We start from the raw sequence: 16,373 nt of genomic DNA on the forward strand, positions 1-16,373 counted from the left end.
CATGTGGAGGGAGCGCGCGTGTACGACACACACACACACACACACACACACACACACACACACACAGAATTAGAGATATAAGTTTGCAGAGCGCAGACAGACACGACGTAAAAAAAACAACCCACTCACTCACCACTGCAACGGATGGTCGAATGATCGGTACTAGTCCACAATGCATGGTTTTCACGTTGTTAAAAAGTTTAGCGAAACGATTCACAAACTTATTATCCATTAATTTGTCATTCAGACATCCCCAGTCCCCAACACCGCGGCATGGCCCCCAGTTACTGCAGGCAAGCACCCGATATATTAAACTCTGACTGCAGGCCGCAGTCGCAGCTAGTAACTTTCAACTTCCTAAAGCGGGATTTAAAAATAAGACTCAAACTGATTAGTTTAACGTATCATGATTGGTCAACTTAGGTTTTATGTTGAAGTTCATCCTCAACAACATCCTTCTTGCGATGACCAACAACGCAGCCTTTACAAATGACACGACACCCCACCACCCAACTAAAATATAAATAGAGTAACAGCAAAACATGTGTTTTAAAAACAGCCTCCTGCTGGCGTTAAAACAGGCTGATGTGAAAAATGTTAGGCCACTGGTTCTGCTCTGGCTTCCAGGGAGTTTGCATGCACAATTTCACGCTGATCGGTCCAGCGTGCCAGATTAGCTGCTCAGAGACGGACGGACGGACGCACACACACACACACACACACACACACACACAGACAGGACGCACGGACGGACAGGGGGTTAATCCATTAAGACCGGGATCGTGTCTGTGTCATTTTAAGATTTCTTTGGCAATTCAAAAATAGCAGATATACAAGCTCATAGCTTGGATTGAGCTTGTAGATCTGCTATTTTTTGGAATAACATTTGAGCAAATCTTTGAATATATATAAATTTTTAAAGCAAATTTTTGACTCAACACTTTGCTTCTGGGGGGTCCCTGAAACAAAATATGTTGGCCTGTATTTGGCCTCTCATTTGTAAAATAAATGTAGATATAAAATCAAATATTAAATATGATATTAAATATGAATATACATACATACATACACATATTATATACATAATATATAATAATAAAATAATATATGGTTGCTGTTTTCAACTTTAAAAAAAAAGCTAAATGGTGTGTGTGTGCGTGTGCGTGTGTGTGTCACCACAATAACAACTCATTACTTCAGACTGAAGAGAAAGAACAACGTTTACTTTTTTAAGTCTTTGACGTCCATAATGTCATAATATATAAATAAAGTGTATCACCAAACAATATGCAAACACCTGAATTCTAATCCAGATTTATTTTCTCAGTTTCAAAAACAAAAACAAAAAAAAATATCCATTTGGCATTTCAAAAATCACTCAGGGAATATATTATCATATTTTTAACATTATGTTCCTGAATATTGTTTATATGAAAATAAATATATCTGTGTGGACGGTACAGACAGCAGTAACAAATCTAATATATTGTCACTGTCAGGCAGAAATCAGAAATCCTCATATGATGAATCACTTTATCATACAAGAGTGTTACACAAAAGCAGATCTACAAGCGTCACATCACAACGTGTTGTGAGTTTGTCACTTGGATATTTTCAAAATTGTTTTTTTATGTATTTATTTTGGTTAAAAAAAACGTTTGAACATACAAGGTTTCCACCCAACAGTGACAATTTTCATTATATCAACACTCATTTTAGATGTTTGTAATATTCAGAAATACCTGATTCTTTCAAGAAGCCTTAAATTAAACTGGAAACAAAATTAGACTACTTTGCAAAATATCTCTAGCGGACAGTAGTTAGCACAAGTTAACATTAACTTATCCAGCTATCTATAACGGCCAGTACTTAGCACCAGCTAACGTACAGATAGCTTAGCCAGCTACCTATGACGGCCAGTCGTTATCACAAGTGGCCAGAAGTCCTCACAAACTAGCATACACTTAGCTTAGCTAGATGTAGCTTAGCTAGATGTAATGGCCTGTGCTTAGGACCAGCTAATTAACAGTCAGATTAGCCAGCTAGCTATAACGGCCAGCGGTTATCACAAGCTAACCAACAGTTAGCTTAGCAAGATATAACGACCAGTAGTTAGCACCAGTTAACGTACAGTTAGCTTAGCCAGCTAGCTATAACGGCCAGCAGTTAGCACCAACTAACGTACAGTTAGCTTAAGCACCTAGCTATAGAGCGTGCCAACGTGTCGTCACCACCACGGGGGGGGGGGGGCATTGGTCAATGTTAAGTCAACCTGGTTTTTACCCCTCAAAGATGTCCGCCGCTACCAAAAGACACTTGTTGACGCCCCCTTCAGGATTTTTGGCACGCTCTATAACGGCCAGTAGTTATGACCAGCTAACCAACAGTTAATTTAGCTAGATGTAATGGCCAGTAGTTAGCACCAGCTAACGTACAATTAGCTTAGCCTGCTACCTATAGTGGTCAGTAGTTAGCACAAGCTAACTGACAGCCGTGCATGTATACAAAGTGTTCAGAAGATATTGTTAATTATTTCTCATCATTTCTCATTATTTGTTATTATCTGAAGTCACATCCAAGACAAATATTGTCAAAACGTACAATTGGTCCAAAAGGTATTGCAAAAATACAATGATCAAAATATATCTAAAAAATATATTTTCCAGGGTATAAAATAGATTTCCAAATTATAATCTGTGTTTTTTGGTAGATTTTGAGATATACATGACATGTAAAACAAGTGGCATTATTTGTTTTATTTCTGTGTGTGTGTGGTGGTGGTGGTGTGGGGGGGAGGGGGGTTGTTTGATAGTTACTGCTATCATAATACATTAATTAATGAAATAATATGATATCAACATCAAAATGAATGAGGAAATTCAAAATGGAGGATGTTAGGGGGGGGACAGCAGCTATGGAAACCAGGGGTCACTTCATGTGGCCGTCGTCCAATTATTAGCATGGATACAAGAGAGGTGAAAACAGGATGATGAGAGGGCATGATATGAAGAGAGGAGAGGATGTCGTTAATCAAATTAACTTAATTTAATTCATTCACTATTGGCTGCGTCCGAAATTCCATACTAACCTAGTATTTAACATGCCAAATTAGTATATGAGACTTTATAGAATGTCTGAAAGCTTAGTAGCTACTCATTAGTATGTGAAATGCATTCTAAACTCAAGAAATGTTAGGGATGGGGCGGTATGAACATTTCACGTCACAATTATTATTGCCAAAATAATTGTGATTAACGATATTATCGCGATTCTCAAAATATGCTTAAAAAATCTTACAAAAGACACTTCTGATAACCACTTGTACCCCGACATCCCTATTATGGGGAGGAACGTTCAGCAAAAATAGCAGATCTACAAGCTCACAAGCTGTGTAGATTGGCTATTTTTGGCACAGAGATTTGGTGTAGAATTAATAAAGAATACTATAGGTTTAAGTGGTACCAGACATGCAGCTCAGCAAAAGCAAATTCATCCCAGTGTATGATAGTGTACGATTATTGTGAGCGTTTGTTTTTTATCACGATAAATGATAAGAACAATTATCGTCCCATCCCTATATTACAATGTGCAATATTGGACACCATGCTGAAATAAATCTATTTAAGTGTCCCACAATGCAGTGTAACTACAGTGTTAGTTGCGATAACAACATAGCGACCGAGTCTCCGTCGTAACAACAATTACTCTTCTATCACACACATGTAGGATGTAGTTATTTGTTGAAAACGACGACATGTCCAGTAAACATCGTTTAAAGTCATACTGTGTAACATTTATTTCAGTCCTCTTTTTGGCGACACCTCTGTTGTCGTTTGTCCGTACGGAAGTACAGCTCAAAAAAGGAATGCTGCCGCACCAGAGGATATTTTGGAACGCAGCAACAGGTTGTGACACGTTGAAATACATACATAAATAAATACATACATTTCAGGTACATTTCCTGTGCCTACGTCATTTTGGCCTGAGTGTAGGGGGAAGAGAGACAAGGGTTTAATAGTGTTTAGACTCTAAAAGAGAGAAACACATTCATGTGGAATGGCTCTTGTGAAAAATATACCAATGAAAGATTATATCAAACATAACTTTTGTGTAATTTAAAATGTCACACAGTATGACTTTAACTGCAATATGAGGGGATGAGGTGGGAATGTGCATGTGTAGTACCTCTGCTTTGTCACAAGATGGTGCACTTTCATTCCGTGTGGTCTCATTAGTAAGTAATGGAGTATGCACTCAAAAGTATACTGAAAGATAGCATACTAGTTAGCATGTAGCATGTCATTTCAGACGCAGTCTTCATGATTTAAGTTCATGTGAGGAGAGACTTCCTGGAATGGATGAGTCAGTAAATTGGAGCTTTGCTGTGATTGGTCCAGCCGGGTCATGGGTCCACGCCTCTGGCCACTGGCTTGCTCTCGGCATGTCGGAACATCAGAATGGAGTTGTAGATCTTGAGGGCGGGGCCGAGTTTGATTGACAGGATCCTGACGATGTCTTGTTGGGTGAGGAGCAGGAAGGCCCGCCCATCGATTTGCTGAGAGACGGACAGACTTCGCAATTAGGGCTGAAACAGTCAATCAAACTAATACATGGAATTGATGTGTGTGTGTGTGTGTGTGTGTGTGTGTGTGTGTGTGTGTGTGTGTGTGTGTGTGTGTGTGTGTGTGCTATCCTTTTTGATTAACAACTGGTCATTGAGCATTTTTGCATTTGTGTTTTTTCATTTCATATGAGAGCAGAAAATCATAGCAAAAGAATGAGATGTTGGTTAATATTAGATTGAATAGTTTTGAAACCACAGCTTATAGAACCGAAGTCAAGTTAACAACCTTACATAAACCTAACTTTTGTATACTTTGTTCTTATCGTGCAAATTAATTAATTAATTATGACACAAAATTGCCCCTAAAATATCTGTCCCAGTGTTCATTAAATATGTGCTCACCTCCTCTCTGAACAGACTGGCCTGATCCTCACAGCCAGGAAGAGACTGGACAAACTCTGATACCTAGACACACACACACACACACGCACACACGCACACACAATATATATATATATGTATATTTTATCTGTGTTTGCAATAACTATAGTATATGCACAAGCTTGGGAAACGACATTCGTTTTCAGTCTCAGTTCACGGATAAAGGAAGCTATATATATCGTCGCTGTCGGGTAGACTGGTAAACCATCATAATTTACACTAAGATAATGTTGATTCACGCGACCGGAATGTTTTACCAGGCTAGCTGTCGGGTGGAAACCTTGTACTGTATGTCCAAAACCGTTACAAAACAAAACAAAATAACCTGTGTTCCAATGGATCCAATGTAGTTATTATTTAGTAAATACTTTTGCAAAAGTAGACCTAGTTAGTCGTTACCTGCTCTATGGACCAGTGCTGTACAGCAGGGGTTCCCAACCTTTCTGTTACCACGGACCGGCCAACAGTGCATAAAATGTTCACGGACCGGCATGGTTCGGCTCGGTTCGGTCCCGGGGGGGGGTGGGGTGGGGGGGTCGCTCATTATTAATACCAAAACACAGAGTCAGGTCCGACCATCAATCCTGCAGGCTTTCTACTCAGCAGCATCCACAAGAAACAGACAGTAAAGAAGGCCTCTCAAATAGTTAAGGACAATACACACACACTTCACACACACTACAAACTGATGCCCTCAGGCCGTCGTTACAGAGCTTCGAAACTCACAAAAAGGGGCTCAGATAGCTTTGTACCTACCTCCATCAGACTGCTGAACATCTAGGTCTGGTGGAGCCCCCCTCCCCCTCCCTCCCTCCCTCAAGCACGTTGGACTATTCCACCTGATGGACGCTAGTAGTGTACACGCTAACACATAGGTTGCAATATAATATATAATTTTTTACCATGCTTTTAAGTTTTATCATGCTTTTAAGTAGTAGTTTTAAATGTACTTTGTGTCTTTTATAGTGACATAGGTATATATGTATTGATTATATGTATGTTTGTCTTTTTAACCACTGCACAAACGAAGTTCCGAAAGGAAAATAAAGTTGTTTGAATTGAGGACAGGCTGCTATTTATATGTTATCACTACATAATGGTATATCATTGACCTAAATGGCGATATATTAACAAGGATAGGATGATTAAAAAATCTTTATGTCTGTATTAGTCTTGGTGACCGTCTTGACCCAAGGCTTTACCTGGGTTACATCTTCTAAGTTGTACTTGAATGTTCACATGAAATGATAATCCCGTTTGTGTTTCATCAACGCGAGCGTGACAAAATACAGCTCGTAGTGACGCTGCTGATCAACACACGCTCAAAGGCTAGGATAAAGATACCAAGGATTCGACAGTGATATCACTGCTATGCAACACGGAAGTAGCACGGACATAGTACGCCATTATGTTCGGTTATAAAGATACCAAGGATTCGTCAGTGATGTCACATCACTGACGAATCCTTGGTATCTTTATAACCAACTTCTAATCCTTGGACCACCTTCTCGCAGACCGGTGGTACATGTCCCGTGGACCGCCCCCGGTCCGCGGAGCGGTGGTTGGGAACCCCTGCTGTACAGAATAAGGTAGTTACCTGCTCTATGGACCAGTGTTGTACAGTAGAAGGTAGTTACCTGCTCTATGGACCAGTGTTGTACAGTAGAAGGCTCCAGGTGGCTCAGTGAAGGCATCAGTTTGCTGTGTTGCTCCCAGCACAGAGGCAGTTCTCTGGACTGGAACACCGACTGATGGATGCTGGAATCACCTGTTAACATATTCATAAAGATATTGATATTAACATTAATATGAATATTATATCCATAATGTTAATATTATATATGGATGTTAACAGACTGGAATCACATATTAACATCTCCATATTTAAAAAACAAAAAAGATGTTTTTTTCATAAATTAATGCCCTACGCATTTTGAGTTTGTAGATCTGCTATTTTTGCTATCTTGGAATATTAATCCTGAAAAGTAACAGTTTTGGACATACCAGTATGAAGTTTCCACCCGACAGCGACAATATTATAATTCATGTTAATATTAATGATAACAGACAGAGTGCATAATGCAGAGTGATCTGGAGACATCAACATGAATTGATTGAACCGCATATTTTTATATGTATTGTTTTTATTTTGTTGCTTGTATAGAAGTGCACATGAACCACAACGTTTAAAGCCTTTGGCTTTGTGATTAAACCATTTAGCTTTTTGTAACGTTGATAGTTTAAAACTGTTAATACAATATTCAATCAATCAATCAATAAAATAAAAATAAAATAAACACTTTTGGTAGCTCTGTTGTCATTACAGCGTCCGTCTGTGGTCTGTTAGAAATGTGATTCCAGACCTGCCAATATTGGGAAAATGTTTTGAGTACCAGACTTGTGCGCGTTCGTGACGCTTTTTGCGCACAGCGTTTCTGCTCCATATCATCAATTAAGTACAGTCAGACTACTCACCTGCTTATTAACACTATAACCACACCCACACCCACACTAACCTGCAACGGAGGCTCTCACTGGTATCTCCACCTCCTCCTCTTTGACTCGACAGACTTTGGTTGGCTGAGAGCTGGGAGGGGGGGGGGGCATAAGGTCATTACTTTATGCACATGGTCTGGAGAAACACATAAGATTCTGACTCATTATTTTCACAGTGAAATTATTTTAGTAAAGGATATTTTGAATGTTACAATATCAAGATTTTGTTGTTGTCATTAAAGTATCTTATCATGTAGGTACATTGCTTTTTTGATTTTGAGATTATTGTCGACATAAATATGAAGGGAAATGATTCTATTGATTTATAAAAGATGAAATTGTATAAAATGGATTCAATAAAATACATTAATCAACACTACTGTTTAGGCTTGTTCCGATGTCATCGTCTATCGCCGATGGAACTACGCCGATATTAAGGCCATTAACCGCTTAAATCCTATATGGTTGACCGGAGTCCCTCAGGGCTTTATACTAGTGTCTTTTCCGTTTTCCACTCCCTTTGTCCCTATTTGCTTTTACAGTCTATGGTTAAAAGGAACATGATGCTGTGATATTGTTGCACGAAGCACAGACACATACTTTTAAAAAGGACGTCATCGTTTGAATAGAGGAGACACTGTTATTGTAACATGTGAAATACAAGGCAGCTGCATTACCGCTCACATGTTACATAATTAAATCCAACGTTTTAATGTTTCACCGTGGGCATCTGGGTAAAACCTAGTATACAAGAGGTTACATTTTACTTTGATTCTTAAAGATCGTCCATGCAGGCATTTATTTCACAGAGCTCTGTGCTATAACGTAACTCCCTCTGTAAAAAAAAACGACTGAAGCTTATTTAGTCCATTAATGTTCTTTTATTAAACTCTCTCAATAACACTCTGAGTCTCAAATAAATATTTCCATTTTTGCAAGCAACAGGTCCAACTCTGCCTCAAAACCAAAACAACAGGCGATGGCCTTCAGCTTTACCGTAATTCCTCTAACCTTGTGCAAAGTAAATCTTTACCGTATACAGTATGACACCTCCGCAGGCAATCTTATCGTCAATGTATCGTCAGTTTTTAATGGCCACAAATCACCATGGGAAAATAGCAAGCCCCCAGAACCAGGAGGGAAAAGTGAAGCTCAAGTCTCCTGGTGGCCGACTCCGGAAGTGCAGCTGGGCCCAATACAATGGTTTCAAACTAATGGGACTCACGAGGGGTTGCATGTAGACAGTACAGCGCATGCTAGACAGACCCATGCTAGACGACGCGAAGCGACACAGAAGGGCCCAACGACATCATCAAGAGTCAAGACCAACACAAGGAGGAACAAGGAACAAGGAGGGAAAAAGGGAGTACGCGCTGGGTGAGCAACTCCATGGAAATGAATGGCCGGACATTTTCGGTTACCACTCTAGATATATTATAACTCTATGGTATCGCCCAAAGCCTAGTACTGCCCCAGTGGTGTGTGTGTGTGTGTGTGTGTGTGTGTGTGTGTGTGTGTGTGTGTGTGTGTGTGTGTGTGTGTGTGTGTGTGTGTGTGTGTGTGTGTGTGTGTGTGTGTGTGTAATCTGTCTGTCTACCTGTCTGTGTCTCTGGGTCTCTTCCCCAATCTGAGCACCAGCCTCTCTCCCAGAGACGACTCCTGTCTGTCTTCCTCCTCCTCTGTGACACACCTATACACACACACACACACACACACACACACACACACACACACACACACATTTATTTTATGCTCCCACCTCTCAATAAATGGAAAAATGTCCTTGCCGTATCTCGAGAACCGTCTCACCGATCAACTTCGAACCTGTCGTGTGTGTCGCCGAGGACCTTAGGAAGCGTGCTGCCCGGTCTGAAGTCGGCTCAGCCCGGGATTTAACCGGGAACATTCCGATTCCCAAGTGACCACTCTACCTCCTTTTTTCTACTTCACTGTGTGTTTGGAGTTAATCTCACAAACCAATGGTCATCAAATTGATGATGACATCCAGGCCCGTATCAACCTAGCCTCCTATGATTTTGACAGACTGCGCTCTTGTGTGTTTGAAAACAAACCCCTATAAGAACGCCGACGAAAGTCGCAGTCTACAGAGCAGTGTGTGTGTGTGTGTGTGTGTGTGTGTGTGTGTGTGTGTGTGTGTGTGTGTGTGTGTGTGTGTGTGTGTGTGTGTGTGTGTGTGGGTCAGAAGCCTGGACTGTCTATCGCCGTCACATCAGACGCCTTGATGCATTCAACATCAGACGCAGGACCGTGTCCGCCATAGTGACACTCTCCAATGCACTGACGCCGTTTGCACTGTCAAATGCTGACACAAAGGCAACTCTCGCCTGCATAGACAATCTTTAATGGGTCGGCCACGTCATCCGGATGCCTGGCTGCCGTTTACCCCATCAAGTGCTTTATGGGCAAATCCTGGAACAGACTCTAAAGAGGTGCAACATCAAGCCCAACGATCTGGAGTCAGCAGCAGCTTATCGGCCACTCTGGCGTTCTTTATGCCATGATGGGGTCACCCACCTCGAGGAGAAACGCACCCAACAACGACCGGTGCGGCGCCAGCGAAGACACCTCCCTGCTGATCCAGCATCATCTCTGCCTCCTGACCTCCCGGCCTCACATGTCCTAACTGTGGCAGGATATGTGGCTCCAGAATCGGGCTTCATCATAGTCATCTACAGTGGCATCGTCGCCAGCGAAGATAACCACCGACAAACTCATCACAGCAAAAGGAAGCTGCGTCATCTTCGACTACGATGGACTGTGAAGGAGGGAGGAGGGAGGTGTGTGTGTGTGTGAGTGTTGTACCTGTGTGTGTCGGGGCGTATGAGGGTGAGCGGCACCAAGGTGATGATTTTGTCTCCGCCCAGCCGGTCAGGAAGAGCCACCTCCTTACGCATGTTCATGTCTGAATATGGACAACCGAAGGCACTGAGAGAGAGAGAGAGAGAGAGAGAGAGAGAGAGACACACAAGCAGCTTCAAATCAAACTCGTTATACGATGGTGTTGCACACCGAACACGAGCCAATCTACATGACCACAACTCGTCGCGGATGCAACGCATTGTGGGCTTTTAGATCAGCTGTGTTTGCCATTGATTGATTGATGTACTTTATTTAGTAAGATATGAGAACAACAGTACAAATTCACAATACAAGGTCTACTAAACTGGAAGGCTCATAAAGCACTAAGCTTGTTTAAAATGAGATCCCCACGCACACAAATCATGATGACCATGGGACACTGTGATGCAGCTAAGCATAAATCAGGTACACCCCGCCTCACCATTCTCCGGGACAAGTCTGGGCTTGTATCTAAATCATTACAGTACATATATTTAAGCTTATTAAAATGATGGTATGAATCATTCATTTTATCACACTAGAGAGAGCACTGGGCCAATTCTGACAGCACTATTATACAGAGACATTGTGTGTGTGTGTGTGTGTGTGTGTGTGTGTGTGTGTGTGTGTGTGTGTGTGTGTGTGTGTATAAAACACTGACCTGTGGTGTCCTGTGTATTTTGCACCTCTAACATGGCCGACACCTCGACATCCTGGAGTAGGACACGCCCCCTGAGAGGAGGGGATGGGGGAGGGGCCTAAAAAATATATTAGCATTAGTGGTAGTAGCAGCTGTAGTTTTTAAACCTTCCTATCACCACTGTAAACCTCCTACTATAAATGAGCAACATCTCTGTCTGTCTCTAGTTCACGTATGTCGAGACCGACCGACTTCAAAATCGACACACGTCGCCGACAACCCGAGGAAGTGCGGTGCCCTGTGTCGAGTCGGTCGGATAGGCGGTTCTCTAGAACAACCAATCCGACCAATATGCCCATACATGAGACTGAACGACTTCAAACTCGGCGCGCGTATCGCTGAAGACCCGAGGGAGTGATGCGCCAAGTGGGAAGTCGGTCGATAAAACACAAATCCCCATATACGGAGTTACAGTACTGGCGTCATAGACTGACCTGGACTCCATATTTGGGCATAAAAGGGACACAGACAGACAGACAGACTGTTAGAACGGGTAATGCATAACTGGGTGGGGCATGCATTTCCAACTTGCATCGTTCCCCAGTAGGCCGCTCTAGTATCAAGGAATATCACTTGGCCTTTGTAATGGCTGTAATGTTAATGGCTTTTGTTTGTTTTGCTCTGTCCCTGCTTATTTGTATCAAACTGCGATGTCAACAAGATCCTCCACTAGAGGGCAGTGTTGTGTCATATAACTTTAGACCAGCAGTTCTCAAAGGACGGTCCTTGAGGGGGTTCCAGGGGTCCCCAACTAAATTAGTTAATAAAGCATCAAAATCAGTTTAACCACTTTAACCCTATGTACACCGGCTGTTTGAAAATAGCCGATCTACAAGCGAGTTGTAGATCGGCTATTAAAAAATAAACTAATAACATTTAATATTTTTACACCAATCTTGTATGGGGGTCCCTGGCACAACATATTTTCAAATGGGGGTCCGACAAATACATATTGGGGGTCCTTGACATTTGAGAACCACTGACTTTCTCCAATCCTAGCAGATGGCCAGTGGAACATCATTTGGACAAAATGTCAGAGAGTGCAGTACTTTGAATAATTTTAAATTAATAGCTCCTAGTTGTATTTGATCAGTTTTATGTTTATTACTCGAACCTTTATTATGATCATGTTTACACATTGTTCCATCTTTGCTTAGCTATATCTGGTGCAATATACTTGTTATAAATGTGTCTTTTGCCAAATAAACAAACAAACAAATAATTAAAATAACTAAGTCCTTATCTAATTAATATTACTAGTAGCAGTATAGCAGTAGTACTAGTACAAGTAAGACGTGCGAACGCGGGAAGCGAACGCAGCTTGAAAATAGAAAACTGTCCTCAAACTAAGGCGTTTTCAACTTGCCATCCGGCCTGAAATATGCACAAATGACATGGAATTATTAAATATCCCAATAGATGAACTCGTGTACATGCTTTTAGATGTGTTATTTTTGACTGTAGCTGCTATATTTCTCTCAGAGTGTAATTAGTCACCAAGGGGCACTTCTGTCAGCAGCCAATGAGAGCGTGAGTCACATGGGGGCGCGGCTGCACACAGGCTGCAAACAATACTGCACACAGACACACAGACTGCACACAGACTGCACACAGACACACAAGCCGAGCACGGTTTCATAGTAAGCTTCACTTGCGCGGCGTTCGCAAATAGCAGTAATAGTCAGTACCTGGAGGTGCCTCTAGGGGGTGTGCTGTTTGGTGACACCAGCCAACAGGATGAAGGTCACTGAGCTCACTGTCACACCACAAATCGAACTTGTCTGACCAGCCGTCATAATGAACCTACACACACACACACACACACACACACACACACACACACACACACACACACACACACACACACACACACACACACACACACACACACACACACACACACACACACACACACACACACACACACACACACACACACACACACACACACGTGTGAGAGTGGGCAAAACTGTCTGTTCCCTAACACACTTATCTGATTGAATTTGGTAATTTAAAGACAGGCATGTGACATAAGCATGGTTTTACAAAGCCTGGCTGAAAATATAATTATTTATTACGCAGTGTGGTTTAATGCTTGATTCTGATCAATCACTGAATTCATCTGTCTGTTATTTTTTATAACCCTCACACCTACGTTGCACAGCCGATCCGAACCAATATGTCTGAGTCAGTGTCAGGGGCTTTGTCAGAGTATCTGTGGTGCCTGTCTGTCAGTGTCCCTTTTGTACCCATAGTACTGTATGGAGATCTCTGTATCTGTCTGTCTACCTGTGTTCCTTTTAAGCCCATATACGGAGATCTCTGTATCTGTCAGTCCTTGTCCCTTTTATGCCCATATATGGAGATCCCTGATGTCATCAGTATATGCCCATATATTAGCATGTCCATATATGGGCATATTGGTTGGATCAGCAGTTCTGGACCACTGCAAATCCAAACTACTACTTCAGATCTGATATTCTCCAATAATCCTTGGGTCCGTTTCATCGGAATGGGTCCAACTTTGTGGACCCATGCAGACCTCTAAACACACACACACACGCACAGTACCTTAACTCTGTATTCGTCCGTCTCTGTTACCGTGGCGACACGGATCAACATGGGGTTCCTCCGGTCGACCACCTCCAGTTTCTGGTTGACACAGAAACCATGAGGAGCTCTCTGATTGGACGACAGACACACACACACAACTGTCAATCATCCTGAAATTCAATGGAGCAGTGATTTGTCAGAGAGTTGAGAGAGTGCAAGTGTGAGCGTGCGTACCACAGTAAAAGCAGATGTGGGAACAGCCGTCCACTTATTCTTCTCCAGGTACTCTGACCACAGGAAGCTCTCTGGACTGGGATGTCCTACACACACACGCAAGCAAACACACACACACACACACACGCACACGCACACACACTTTGTATTACTACAAATACTCCACCCAGAATAGAGATGCTAGGATTCTAGTGTTTAATTCCTAGCCTATTCTGTAAGTTGCTCTGCATAAAAGTGTCTGCTAAATGCCTTCATTGTAAATAGTTAAGTGTGTGTGTGTGTGTGTGTGTGTGTGTGTGTGTGTGTGTGTGTGTGTGTGTGTGTGTGTGTGTGTGTGTGTGTGTGTGTGTGTGTGTGTGTGTGTGTGTGTGTGTGTGTGTGTGTGTGTGTGTGTGTGTACCCTGAGGTGCAGTCAGTGGTCTCTTGTTTTCCTCACACCAGCCCACAGGGTGAATGTACGGACTGCTGCTGTCACACCTGTCAATCAATAATCCATACATTGTTATCAATAAACAATATATTCATCAGCTATCATACCACTCTTAATTTTTTCCCCCTTTTTGATCCTGCTTATTGATCCGATTCCTTATCAATCCCACTATCGAACATTTTCTATTATTAGAAGCCGTTGGCAAATTGGTGATAATCTGAGGAACTCTATCACTAGACAATCAAAAGATAGAGCATGTTGGCTTCAACTTATGCACAACATTGAAGCAATATGCGTATGGCAGCCATTGAATTTATGTTCCTTGTTTTTACTGGTGGTTGGGAGGCATTTCAACAGAAGTCAAAAGCTTTCTTAGAATGACATATGCTTTTTGTGCCAGTGATTTGTTTGTTTTTTGTCTTTTTATTTTTTTCAAAATTAAGAGTAGCCAATAATTTTTTACCGTATTTTACTCCCAAATGTAGTCATAATGCCAATTCATTCCTCCCCACACACATTTCAGTGTCACTGCTGTCGTATTCTACTGACTCACCTGCCAGTGAGGAGCCCCCACCGGCAGGATGTAGAGCCTTCGTCCTACTCCTCCCGCCCAACACTCCCTGCTGACAGGTGCCGTTCCAACGCGTAGGAGTACATGCAATGACCAATATCACCCTCCCCGCCCAGGCTTCCCTCCCCCGAACACGGGCCAGTTGTGCTCGCATAGACGCCTGACAAAGCCGGTGGTGGTTTTTTTGTGCCAGTGATTTGATTTCAATGACATGACACTCGTCTCTCGAGACACGACGTCATGTCAGGTCTGGCAGTGGCTAGATGCGATAAGAGAACTGATAAGCCAAAAACGTATTGATTTCCGATTCTCAATGACGTCGGAATTGATTCCGTGATCCTCGACCCCCATCCCTGCTTACCAGTAATCGTAGGTGTCATCCCAGTTGTCAAAGTGAACCAGGAAGCGCTGTGCGATGACATCACCGATGGACGCCACACACACCAGAAACGGGTTCTTCCTGTCCACCGCCTCCAGGCGCATTCCCACCTCAAACTGAGAGGTGGCGCTAGTAGAGAGCTAACACAAAGAAATACTGTTAACTAATAATAATAACGCTCACAGCTTGTGAGCTTGTAGATCAGCCATGTCCAGCATGTGACACAGTCGTACGATAGAGCATAAATCAGGCGTTATCATGTCAGTCAGACTCCATGTACATTTACAACACTCACAATGTCAGACTCCATGTACATTTACAACACTCACAATGTGTTTATTTTGAGAGCGAATCACCAGAATATAAATACATTGTGATTATATGTTATATTTCAGTAGTTTCAGCAGGCATGCAAAAAGGGCAGGGGTGAAAGGGGTGACAACAAAATTGGGCGAGCACTGCAATTTAGGTGGTGGGAACACCACAGTGTTAAGCTATAGACCCCTTAACAGACGACGTCACACTGGTTGCAAGCGTCAAACCCATTCTGTCAGGTCTCGCTAGGGCATGCAGCACTAGCCAACACACAAGAGGGGGTTGGGGTGTGCTGAAACCAGTGCACCCCGAAACAACAGGTTGAGAATTGAATGTATGAAACAATCACCTGTGCATCCAGTCTCAATGTTGGTAAACAAATAATTGGTCTATTCACCTGTTTCCTAGGCTGTGTGTGTTTCACTTCCTGTCGATTTCATTGGATATCATTGGTCATCTGACCAGTTTCATTGGATTTCATTGGATCAAATCGACAGGAAGTGAAACACACACAGCCTAGGAAACAGGTGAATACAGTTGCCCAGTATCCAGCAGATTTGTACTCAATCATAAATAAATGTTATTTATAACATGACAATAGCAAATAATAGAACAGATAAATTAACACTTGATTGGAGCTTTTTTTTGTTTTTCTTCTTCTTTCTGGCCATGGTCATTTAACGTTTTAATGTAAAACGTTATAATCTTACCCCCCCCCCCCCCCCCCCATTCTCCTCGGATCTGCATAATTCACAAATATAATCTATTTTGGATTCAAAACGCGGATTAGATTTTCGCTGAAAAGCTAGTTTGCATGCCTGCTTCAGACAG

At 42.2% G+C, this 16,373-nt stretch overlaps 1 protein-coding gene across 3 annotated transcripts in view; it reads right to left on the bottom strand.

Annotated features, from left to right (window-relative positions):
- Window positions 1-1,202: 1,202 nt before the first annotated feature.
- The window catches only part of l3mbtl4 (L3MBTL histone methyl-lysine binding protein 4), a 23,244-nt gene continuing 8,073 nt past the window's right edge, over window positions 1,203-16,373 (bottom strand). Inside the window, exons 8-19 of one of the 3 annotated variants that reach the window (XM_080418524.1) lie at window positions 15,210-15,367; window positions 14,248-14,324; window positions 13,848-13,933; window positions 13,632-13,742; window positions 12,749-12,863; window positions 11,022-11,118; window positions 10,325-10,447; window positions 9,099-9,191; window positions 7,522-7,592; window positions 6,643-6,773; window positions 4,967-5,029; window positions 1,203-4,555 (exon numbers count right to left, since the gene is read on the bottom strand). In XM_080418524.1, the coding sequence (XP_080274650.1) occupies window positions 4,403-4,555; window positions 4,967-5,029; window positions 6,643-6,773; window positions 7,522-7,592; window positions 9,099-9,191; window positions 10,325-10,447; window positions 11,022-11,118; window positions 12,749-12,863; window positions 13,632-13,742; window positions 13,848-13,933; window positions 14,248-14,324; window positions 15,210-15,367 (1,278 nt within the window). In that variant the 3' untranslated portion in view covers window positions 1,203-4,402. Of the gene's footprint in view, window positions 4,556-4,966; window positions 5,030-6,602; window positions 6,774-7,521; window positions 7,593-9,098; window positions 9,192-10,324; window positions 10,448-11,021; window positions 11,119-12,748; window positions 12,864-13,631; window positions 13,743-13,847; window positions 13,934-14,247; window positions 14,325-15,209; window positions 15,368-16,373 lie in introns of all 3 variants that reach the window. The other 2 variants (XM_080418526.1, XM_080418525.1) reach the window with 2 other exon arrangements.

The sequence above is a fragment of the Gymnoscopelus braueri genome, assembly GCF_963280865.1.
Source record: "Gymnoscopelus braueri genome assembly, chromosome: 21".
Lineage (NCBI taxonomy): Eukaryota > Metazoa > Chordata > Actinopteri > Myctophiformes > Myctophidae > Gymnoscopelus > Gymnoscopelus braueri.